Source organism: Scylla paramamosain, chromosome 3, assembly GCF_035594125.1.
Source record: "Scylla paramamosain isolate STU-SP2022 chromosome 3, ASM3559412v1, whole genome shotgun sequence".
Taxonomy (NCBI): domain Eukaryota; kingdom Metazoa; phylum Arthropoda; class Malacostraca; order Decapoda; family Portunidae; genus Scylla; species Scylla paramamosain.
The window spans coordinates 38,133,737-38,145,521 of NC_087153.1; the positions used below are offsets into that span (position 1 = coordinate 38,133,737).

General features: G+C 39.1%; 2 protein-coding genes across 8 annotated transcripts in view; one reads left to right on the forward strand and one right to left on the reverse strand.

The window, feature by feature from the left end:
* Window positions 1-1,022: 1,022 nt before the first annotated feature.
* LOC135095266 (uncharacterized) lies at window positions 1,023-6,203 on the forward strand. Of its 4 annotated transcripts, none has more exons than XM_063996048.1 (3): window positions 1,083-1,132; window positions 2,860-2,980; window positions 3,915-6,203. In XM_063996048.1, the coding sequence occupies exon 3, from the start codon at window positions 3,915-3,917 to the stop codon at window positions 5,643-5,645; it is 1,731 nt and encodes a 576-aa protein (XP_063852118.1). In that variant the 5' UTR covers window positions 1,083-1,132; window positions 2,860-2,980; the 3' UTR covers window positions 5,646-6,203. The 4 variants fall into 4 exon arrangements, with proteins under 4 accessions (XP_063852107.1, XP_063852118.1, XP_063852111.1 ...); XM_063996041.1 differs by having other exon boundaries at window positions 1,090-1,132; window positions 2,860-3,128; XM_063996037.1 differs by lacking the exon at window positions 2,860-2,980 and having other exon boundaries at window positions 1,023-1,132.
* Window positions 6,204-10,286: 4,083 nt separating this feature from the next.
* Window positions 10,287-11,785, reverse strand: part of LOC135095294 (tripartite motif-containing protein 5-like) — a 9,564-nt gene continuing 8,065 nt past the window's right edge. For all 4 annotated transcript variants that reach the window (XM_063996073.1, XM_063996056.1, XM_063996059.1 and 1 more), the window contains exon 5: window positions 10,287-11,785. This exon is cut by the window's right edge. The gene's annotated coding sequence lies outside the window, so the exon portion shown is untranslated.

An 11,785-nucleotide genomic window follows, 5' to 3' on the forward strand; every position in this document is an offset into this window, starting at 1 on the left:
TTATATATATATATATATATATATATATATATATATATATATATATATATATATATATATATATATATATATATATATATATATATATATTGCTGGAATTATTCTTCCCATATAAACCAAGTATGCATTTTTCCTCTTCCACGATGTCCCACCTACCACACATCTATTAAACTATTACATTCATACTTCAATACCATTTCCCTACTAAATCCTTGTTATGCATGAAGGTTGAGGTATATCTATGCATAATGTAAAGAAGCATGGTGTGAGTGATCTGGATAAAGTCAATGTGGACCTGCTATCAAAGGATTTTTTTATTTTTTTATTTATTGAGAACAGAATGGAAAAGAAAAGGAATGAAGATGAAGTGGAGAGTCTCAGATTTGCCATAGTGTTGTGATGAATGGACTTACAGGTGAATTACAGCAGCTGATTGTGCAGTTTATATAGAAACCTAGAAAGTCGATGTTTTTGTCTCAATATACTCGTACTGGTATCGCCACCTATTTCATCCTTTTAGTCATTGACAAAAATGTGAAGATGAATATAAAGAAAAAAGTTCATTAATTACTTATAACAACATGAAACAGAAGTAGAATATGTCAACTAATAGAGAGTTTAGCCGTTTAACAGTTTAATGAAGAATAAATTGATACAAAAGTGTGGATGTGGGGTATGTAGATACTCGTAGTCCACGAGTTTTGATGGGACAGCAAAAAATAAATAAATAAAACATAAATAAATAAAAATAAAAATTAGATACAAAAGAGTAGAGATGGATGTATATAAATAAACCACGAGTTTTGTTAAGACGACCAAAGACTGAGAAAAGTGAATAAAAGAGGGTGGGGAGGAGGTATAGTACATAGGCCACAAGTTTGGATGGGACAACCAAAGACCGTAAGACAACTTGGTTACATAAGAATGGAAAGATAGACCGCAAATTTGGATAAGACATCCAAAGACAAGATAGGTCTGACGGCACTACATGCTAAAGGCCACGAGTTAGGACTGGACAACATTCATATCCCGCGCGCCACGTGGGAATGTTTGTAAACAAAGCGGCGAGAGGCAGCCGTGATATCACACCACAGCACAGCACAGTGGTATGGCGTCTTCTGCAATGAATAACGTAAGTCTCTCGTATTGTATAACATGAGCAGCCTAAGATAATTTGTAGTATTTGTGGGGATTATGGAAATAATCTTTGCCCACAAAATTCCAGAGAGTGACTATTTCTCGGCTAACTATGACCCTTTTCAGGTCGTGATCTGTACATAATGCAGGGATCAGCTCTGAAGTCAATTGAATTATTGAACCAAACCTAGCCAAACCATAGCGTGCTAGTTTCTAGACATCGTCTATATCTCGAGAAAATATAACGCTTTTTCAAATCGTGATCTACACAATGAAGGGACCAGCAGTGAAATTCATGAATGGAATGAATCTAACCTAGCCTTAATGTTATTTTAGTGTTATTCCTGAATTCAGTGGAAGGCAATACGGTAATTGTCTAGAGTCCTTACCGGGCCTTATTACTGGTCTATTCACTTCAATTCTTTTACACATACCTTCACATGCACCTAAAACATCATTTTAAAGTGGGGGACAAATGCCCCCTTCCCTCTAGTCCAGCAAAATTGGGGACATGTGGGAAGGCGGGGTTTTTGGGTGGGGGAGACATAAATCAGCGAGCGATTTTCGGCCAGGTTAGGTTAGGTTAGGTTAGGTTAGGTTAGGTTAGGTTAGGTCAGGTTAAGTTTGGTTAGGTTAGGTTAGGTTAGGTTAACCTAACCTAACCTAACCTAACCTAACCTAACCTGGCCGAAAATCGCTCGCTGATTTATGTCTCCCCCACCCAAAAACCCCGCCTTCCCACATGTCCCCAATTTTGCTGGACTAGAGGGAAGGGGGCATTTGTCCCCCACTTTAAAATGATGTTTTAGGTGCATGTGAAGGTATGTGTAAAAGAATTGAAGTGAATAGACCAGTAATAAGGCCCGGTAAGGACTCTAGACAATTACCGGCAATACAAACAACATGCTCTTAGGGCCATAGGGTGTGTGTGTGCATTTGTGTGACGCCGTGGAGGGAACCCCAAGCTAGTGTGTGGAATCTTTTATTTCAAGTTGCAGACTAGTTGGCCTGCAAGGCTTTAACCATGAGTTAGGTTTAGATGAGACAAGGCAAATTTAGTTTGGTTAGGTGTGCAAAAAATAGGAGTCGTTATGTAATCCTGTAAACAATGAAATCAGTTACATAAAATATGTGGTTCCATTGCATAGAATATATTAGTAATTCCAGACATTGTCCTTGATAACTTTTTATACAATTCTTAACCATTTCTCTCCATACTCCCTAAAAGCCAGTCTTTATCAGCAGTTACTGTACCATTCATTGAAGAACTTCCTGACCAAAAGATTTCCCTGTAAAGTGAGCTCTGAGCATTCATTTGGCTTGGTGGTATTTTTGCAACACCCACCACTTACATCACCTCCCACAGCTGATCAGCCACTCTTACTTGGACTGGCAGCATTCACTCCATCACCAGGCATTACGATGCAGGTGCAAGCACTTCACAGGGATTGGCACAGTAGTGGAGTGCGAGGCAAGAAGGACATGGAAAGACTGTGCACAGTACAGGTGTATATTTCATAACTAGAGAACAGGGCACAGTTATCTCATGATATACAGGACACTACAGGCAAGAAAACTCACACTAGGTAGAGCACAGAGTCTTAAGCGCATGGCACACACTGCCCACATACACCCACAGCACAAAGTCATTTGGATGTTCATGCAGAACACACACAAAGGAAGGCACAACCAGAATTGCAAGGCATGGCTCATGAATTGCAGCTCAACAAGAAGGCTCTGAAGATGTAATGAAGAGTAATGAAGAGTCCTCCTCTCACTTGCACTTCCCAGCAGCTGGTACACTTTTATAGCCACAGGACATCTTCATGCAGTCCTTCCTCAGGTCAGCCCTCAGGTACACAGCCAGTACCTCACAGATGCTCCACCAGCCTTTGCTCCTCCAGCAGTAGGGAGGTTCTACAGCCAGCTGTGACACCTCCCCTTGCTTCTTGCCCTCCACAGCATCCCTGTGGAGTCCACCACATGTCCAGGTACCAAACTCTAGTCACCACATGTCCACCCTTGCCTCAGGTCTCCTCACCAGGGCACCGAGCTGTTGCCTCAAGGCCCAGGGGCACCAGAATCATTTCATCACTGCTGCTGCCTCCACTGGCCTGTTCACTCTCATGTCTCGGCGCCAACTCACAACGTCCTTCCTCTCTCGTGTCCTGCTGCTGAATGATGCTCACAACTGCTTGCTTGCCTCCTCTGCCTGTGAGACCTGACAGTGTGGTGCCTTCCATTGCCTCACTTGCTACACATGGCCAGGAAAGCAGAGGTCTTCAGATGTAACCCCAATTAGTAACACCCGCTCCTGCTGTAACAGTATTCATAGTCCACATGCACACAGATACAGAATAAAAGGTCTTAAGTTGCACAGACTTGCTGTGGATATGTGAGTTTTGACCTCAGAATATTTTTGTATGAGTGCCTATGAAGGTTGCTGTTCTTTATACTTTTCTTGGCAAGGAATTTTATCATCACATGAAAAAGCAAGTTACTGTGATTAATATCACTTTATTTGTTTACTTTTTTGGTAAAAGTAGGGAGTTGTTGATATATATATATATATATATATATATATATATATATATATATATATATATATATATATATATATATATATATATATATATATATATATATATATATATATATACTAGTAATAATTTGATATATTTTGTATCAATACTTTGTTCCAAATAGACAAATGTAGCAGCTTTTTGGGAAGCACTTTCATCAGAAGTAACTGTTTATTTCTCCTGTTCCTTTTTCAGATGGCACATTTTTCATCTGTTGAGAGCTGTCATAAGGATAACACTTGTGGACAGGCAATATCTACTTCAGAGATAAAGAATGAGCCAGAGAATGAATGGTTCAGTGATAGTACAGACAGTGCAGATGAACCACACACAAAAATATGCCGATGGGAACAAGAAACTAGTGACCATAGCTGGGGCTTCCTTCCCATCCCTGGAAAATTCTTACAGTTAGATCAGATTATTGACATTCTCAGAAGCACTGACAAAGTCCTTGAGTCAGTGCCCCCTGGTGAGAAAAACAATGTATTCTTTGTTTTAGAAGACTCAAAAAATGCTCTAAGGAAAAGAATGAAAATGAAAACTGATTACCATGATGACTGTGGTGTGTGGGACAGTCAGAAGGGAAAGACTGCAAATACTTACATTGCATTCTGTGATGGAAGTCTTAAAACTGTGTCTTTGAAGGATGGCCTTTTCTGTAGCGAGAGTCGTAAGAGAGGAGTGTCACACTGGATTCCACTTAACCCACAGCCTGATCAGGACTCAATGGTGAAGGTGCATCGCTACTATACCACCCTGAAAGGTGATGATAATTACAGGAGACGCATCACCTGTGTGTCTGGTGGAGAGTTTCCTGACCGTGTGGTTGTGGAGTATTCTGGAATTCGAACTAGTCCCATCACCATTCATGGAAACTCAAAATCTGCCAGAGAGTACATGCGCACCAATCCAAGACTGCTAGAGAGGATGAATGAGGAGGTGAAAAACAAATCAACTAAACAAGTTTATGAGGAAATGCTAAGGGACAGTAAGCTAGGCATTCCAAAGAGTCTCAAACAAGTGGCTGATGCAAAATATCGGGCATCCAGGAAGGTGCAGCAGGAGAAGGTGGTAAAAGTTGCTGGTGAGAATCTTGATTTTCTGACAATGCTGGAGGAGAACCCAAGTGTCCAGGAAGTGATCCACCGGAAAGACTTACCTTCATGTGTCATTTTGCACAGTGGTGATCAGCTAGGGGACATGAAGAGGAACTTGGAAAATGAAAGTATAATGGGAGTAGACTGCACTTATAAGGTCGGTGATTGTTACATCACCATGACAGTGTACCGGAACTCTAGAGATCTGCATGAGGAGACGCTTGAGCCACTCCTGTACCTTGGGCCTGTGCTTCTTCATTGGGATGTGGAATTAAGGACGTATGTCTCTTTCTTTTCATATCTGATGAGTGTCTTAGGTGATATGGAGCCTACTTTTGAAGTTAAATTAGGAGATGAAATAGAGTTAGCTGTTTTTGATGCATTGGAGAATTGTTTCCCATCATCAGTGCTTATGTTGAACTGCCAGTGCCTAGAGGAAAGTGTAAGTAGAAAGCTCCCTTTTATCCTGGGTGATAAACCACAAGAGTGCTCCATGATTTTACAGAAAATATTTGGTTCAGAAGGCATTGTCAGCAGTCCTAGTATGTTAGATTTTGAAGACAGAGTGTCAAACCTGAGGAGTTGTTTTGAGGAATTTCCTAATTTCAAAAGTTATTTCGACGAGCTGCAGCCATTTTTGTATTCATATGTGTGTGAGCCACTACAGAGAGGCATCTCACAGAAGTTGTGGGCAAAGAGCAATGATGAAATTCTAAGTGGCCTTTTAAAACTAACTCTGCGGCAGAAACACCACAAATTACCTGACCTTGTAGAGAAGATCTGCACTGTGAGTAGACTGCAAATGTTGGATGTAGAGAGTGTGACATGAAAACAGAAGTGCCTATGGTGGGGGTGTCCTGAAGGCTGGTGCCTCACTGCAGCACTGCTTGAGTGCCTTAGCACATGCTGCAGAAGAGTGCACTAGATTATTAAGGACTTCTAAAAATATCTAAAATTTAAAATTTCAACCTGATCACAAAATAAATCTTAATATATTAAATAAACAATACATACATACCTGTAAAAGGTCATAGTATTGATTTTTTTTACCAATATACATACTTCCTAAAATTCATGAGCAAATTAGTGTTTGTTTATATGAAATTATAAAAATTTAGAGGCATGACATAAGGGAGAATGAATGCTTAAAGAATGACAGAAGCAGGTGGTTTTATGGGCTGTAGAGGAGTAACAGACTGGTAAAAATCAGAAGATAAGCCTGATAAAATGTGTAGATATTATTCATGAGTAATGTACAGGTTAATTTTGTGCAAGACTTGAAGCTAAACTTAATCATAAGAAATCTTCATAGATATTTTTCTATTTTGTAAAAATGTTACACTATATTTGTTTATATAATATACAATAATATATAAGTAAAATTACATTCACAATCTGTTCATATTACCTGGCCTAAATGTAGCTTCCAATGGCAGATCCTCTCATCCAGAAGCCTCACATGCAAATGAAAGATGAAATGATGGGAGAAGTACATTAATTTATGTTTTTTATTGGATGCCTGTTTCCAAGATCTCTGGAAGGTGTTAAATGCAACAGAAGGATCTCTTTTTATTTCTGTCTTTGCACCTCATCCTCATTCTCCTGTCTCTCCACACACACACACACACACACTGCAAGAGGGGAAGTAGTGGTTGGACTGAGCAGAGGAAAGAGTGAGTGGAGAGCAGAGAGAGAGAGAGAGAGAGAGAGAGAGAGAGAGAGAGAGAGAGAGATGAAGCAGAAAGTAAAGAAGTTGGAGGAAAGTGTGAGTGCAAGCAAGATGATAACCTAAGGTGAAAAGGTAAAACATTTTATGAAGAGCAAATGGAGAAGTTTAGTTCAGGATTGCAGAGAAAGTGGTGAAGGTGATTAAGATTAATGAAGGATTAGTAAGGGATACTGTAGACAAGACGGGTGTCTTTCTTTTTCTTTTCTTTATGTAATGTCACTGGCCAAGGGAAACCAAAAAGAAAAAAAAAAAATCCCACTTAGGTGCCAGTCCCAAAAGAGACATCAAGAGAATCATTGAAAATTGATGGATGTCTTGAAACCTCCCTCTTGAAAGGGTTCAAGTCATAGGAAGGAGAAAATACAGAAGCTCGTAGGGAGTTCCAGAGTTTACCAGAAAAAGGGATGAATGACTGAGAGTACTGGTTAATTCTTGCATTAGAGAAGTGGACAGAATAGGGGTGAAAGAAAAAGGAAAGTTGCACAACGAGGCCGCGGGAGGGGAGGCATGCAGTTAGCAAGTTCAGATGAGCAGTAAGCGTGAAAATAGAAATCTAAAATAAGATTGCAAGAGATGCAATATTGCGGTGATGATAAAAGTTGAAGACATCCAGTTAGATTAGACATAATAAGACGAAAAGCTTTTGATTCCACCCTGTCTAAAATAACTAAGAGTGGAACCCCCCACTTAGTGAGTTAGAACTGAAACAGGTGGTAAACAGTGGTGGAGAAAATGCAGAATGAAGAGATTTGGTGAGTGAAATAGATTATTGTCATAGAATCAGAAAATTTACTGAGGAGAGGGACAGATAGAAAAGAATTTGTTACAAAGCGCAGTGCGAGGCGGAAGAGGGGAGAGAGCGCGCGGACGAGGTTCTTTAAAATAAAGCTTCCTACACTGGAAGAAATAATGAGAGGAGATTTAACATCGTTGTACAAGATAGAGAGCAAAGTGCAGAAGTTGGATAGGGAAGATATGTGTGTGTGTGTGGAATGAGAGAGAAACTAGAGGACATGGTAAGAGAATGAAGATGACCACTAGCACGAGAGATGTGAAGAAGTATAGCTTCCCAAGCAGAAGCATAGAAGCATGGGAAGGACTGAGGGAAATTGGTCTGCGCAAAAAAAAAAAAAAAGAAAAAAAAAACAGATTTTAAGAATAAGTTGGACAAAAGTAGTCATGGAGATGGGACAGGACGAGCTCCTTTCCCCGTATGTTACAGCTAGGTAACACACACACTCTCTCTCTCTCTCTCTCTCTCTCTCTCTCTCTCTCTCTCTCTCTCTCTCTCTCTCTCGTGGAGGCGCCATGCGCGACAGAAACAAGTTGAACCCCCTCTTCTTATTAATTGACTACAAAAAAACATTCAAGAAGCTGAGGAAACAAAGCAATATAATCCTCCAGTCTCTAATATAGAGACTGGAGGAAAAGAGAGAGAGAGAGAGAGAGAGAGAGAGAGAGAGAGAGAGAGAGAGAGAGAGAGAGAGAGAGAGAGAGAGAGAGAATTGACGTATTTATTTGGCCACGCTCGGCTCGCATATCTATTTAGCGATATCTTAAACCTCCGCTATTAGTGTATCTCCTGTGAATCCCCTTGTCATCCCCGCAGCTCATGGTGGAGGGCAAGGGAGCTATGACACAGACACTCTAAGGTGGAGGATTTCAACACGGAAGCCTGAAAGAGGAGGACGCCTGGCTTGTGGGAGGCGCAGGAAGATCGTTCATATATCCCCAGGAATTAAAGATCTATTTTTTTATTTATTTGTTCATTTATTTTTTTAAGTTGGAAATATTCTATGGCCAAATGCTCTTCACGTGATTTCAAGTTAGGAAACAGTTAAATATGGCCGCTAGTGACTCAGAATGACTTTACTGTTCATTTTTATGAGTTGGTATGTTATTTTTCTCACAGAACACCTATATATATATATATATATATATATATATATATATATATATATATATATATATATATATATATATATATATATATATATATATATATATATATATATATATATATATATATATATATATATATATATATATATATATATATATATATATATAGCTCCTACTACTCGCTAATTGAAAGTGATGCGTAACTGAAGGGAAAGTAGATTGATATTGCAGCCTCTAATATTGCTCTTACTACTCGCTTTATATATATATATATATATATATATATATATATATATATATATATATATATATATATATATATATATATATATATATATATATATATATATATATATATAATGATAATAATAATAATAATAATAATAATAATAATAATAATAATAATAATAATAATAATAACAACAGAAACAACAACAACAATAATAATACTAATAATTGAAGGGGAAGTAAAAATGATGTGGGATTCCTTTATTTATTTATTTATTTTTTGTTATTTTTTTTTGTAAATATCTTTCAAGTGTTTGCGTCTCTCTCTCTCTCTCTCTCTCTCTCTCTCTCTCTCTCTCTCTCTCTCTCTCTCTCTCTCTCGGCATCCTCAATGCCTTATCTCGACTACTTTTTAACACTATAGTGCTTTCATGATTCTAGTTATAATTTAATAAGGTTTCTGCATCGTCAGTGGAAAAAAATATATATACACATGACAACCCGATGAACTATCTCTGTGGCCTCTGAAAGTAGTCCGTATGGCAGAATGAAATGCTTCAAACCTCCTAAGTCCATGTAGCTTTTATGATTATCTAGTCACGCATGGAGATGGTGAAGAGGGGAAGCCTGAAACTCATTACCTCCCCCTCGCATACCGTGTGTTAAAGTTAAATAAACACCCTGTGTGTACTGACAAAAGTTTAATATCAGCAGCTGCAAACAAGCAATGACGAGAGAGAGAGAGAGAGAGAGAGAGAGAGAGAGAGAGAGAGAGAGAGAGAGAGAGAGAGAGAGAGAGAGATTGTCCGTCTGTCTATCTATGCGCGCGCGCGTGTGTGTGTGTGTGTGAAGCTAAGAGGATGTAGCTCGTCTCTGGTCTGCAGGATATGCCCCGATATAATAATGATACCATGTCTATCTGTACATGTGTGTGTGAAGCTAAGAGGATGTGTGTCCGGACAATGGCTCGTCGTGCCCCGATGTAATAGTGATATCATTAGCCGGAGTCTCTTTGTTCTTTTTATCTTATTTTATTTTTCTATCCTGTTGTTGTTCTTTTTACTGCTGCTGCTGCTGCTGTTGCTGTTACTGTTGTTGTTATTGTTATTGTTGTTGTTGTTGTTGTTGTTGTTGTTGTTGTTGCTTTTGTGCTCCTCCTTTTCCTATTGCTGCTCTTTCGTCTTTTTTTTATCATCATTCTTTCTCTCCTCCCCCTCTCCCTCCTCCTCCATCCTTGCACCCTTCCCACTCCTGCCCGTCAAGCAAACAGATGAGAAAATCCGAGACCACACTCTCAAATGTCTCAGTGTCTTGTCTTAACTGCTCTTAACATACGGGGCTTTCAAGGGTGTCTTCGTGATTAAAAGTCATAGTTCAGCAGGAAACTTGCATGGGAAAACACACACACACACACACACACACACACACACACACACACACGGGAATCCAACCTGACATCTCTGTAGCCTTTGAAGAATGCCTCAGAGATTCAAGGGCGTTTTCAAACACTGTGGTTAAGCGTACAGCACAATCTCACGCTAACACTGTAGAGACTGTTGGTGACCAGATCTGCGTGTTTCCAAAATTTGGATCGTTAAATCAAAATCCAGGTTGCAAGTTATCAGTTTATTTTCAGTTGTTTGTATCAGGCAACACAGATAGGGCTATGTAATGGAGCAAGTAAGGCTAGTAATCATGTCATGGAATCTGACCCTTTCAGTACCACGAGATGGGTTGAATTCTATTCCTGATGCCATTACAAAACTGGATAAAACCTAAGATGATACTGGTCGTAGCGAAGGTATTAAAACTCATCACTATGGTCGTGGCCAAGAGATCTGAAGGCTGCATTATCTTACTCTTGCAACCTACCTGTCTGAATCCCTGCATGCATGACAATAATAATATTAATGATAATAAGAATAATAATAATCAGTATTCCTATTAGTAATATATATACATACAGCAATGACAAATACCGTTATAGCAGGTTTTGAGTTTCAGCTAATAAAATGATAAATACTGCCCTTATATTATTAGAAGTGATAAGTTTTCCTGAAGCCCAATACACAGACGGGTTCGGACGGGCAGGTTACCAGTGTATGAGGATGCAGCCCTGGCCCGTATTCTGAAACGCTTTGCTCTCTCACCAACACTGTTCTCAGAGGCTTCAGGAATGATTTGCCGATTTCTCACGAGTGTTTCTCCTGCTAATAATGTAGAAATCTTGTTAACCAGTCACTAAAACCGTAAAAACACCATTGAAAACCCATGTTACTTCAACTAAAGCCTGTTGAAAGTAGTGGAGGTGTAGTTAGAAGTGTTTCAGAATGTGGACCAAGGCTTTGTTCAGTGCTCGTGACCATGATTATACATGATACGCACCATTTGCTACATTGTTATGCATCAATTTCTTCTTCTTTTCCTGGCTAATGACACGGGGGGAGGGTTAATGGAGCCTGGAAAGAGTCTCTGGTACTGAAAGGGATGAGAATATACAAGTACAATACCACAATCATGGTCAGAGGGTCCTGTAATCTGGTACACTCACTTGCACTGTGTTCTGAATCTTCCTTCAGTCTTAAATCCTCAGTCTTAACTCTTCAGATCTCCTTTGAATTTATCTATTCCCAGAAGACTTAATACTGAAGGAATACACTAAAGAGAGCAGAAAAAGAGTGTGCCACCTTGAAAGGACTGTTCACAGGGATTATACTTGAGATTAAAGTACAATATATGAGATTAACATCTTACTGCTAAAACTGGTTATTCCCCAGTGCCAGAATCATCAGTATGAAATATTAAAGAGTAACTGTTATGATTAGGGATGTAAATGATAGCTTTTATGTGTGTGTGTGTGTGTGTGTGTGTGTGTGTGTGTTCAGAATTGAATGCATTTCCGTTGCTGAGGCGCTCGCACACACACACACACACACACACACACACACACACACACAACAATAACACTCTTAACAGCATCATATTTACAATGGTGTTATGGAAAGTACATAAATATACTTTAGTTTACAAAAACTGATATTACACTGAGGTTCCTTCAGCCAGTCAATCAATCAAAATATCAGACAACCGGTCAATCAGTCACTCAATGT

What these genes read in the sequence shown, in the direction of transcription:
- LOC135095266 (XM_063996037.1), top strand. Translation starts at nt 1,109, where the DNA reads ATGGCGTCTTCTGCAATGAATAAC. An exon ending in CGTCTTCTGCAATGAATAAC is followed by an intron (nt 1,133 to 3,914) that starts GTAAGTCTCTCG and finishes TTCCTTTTTCAG; the next exon opens with ATGGCACATTTTTCATCTGT.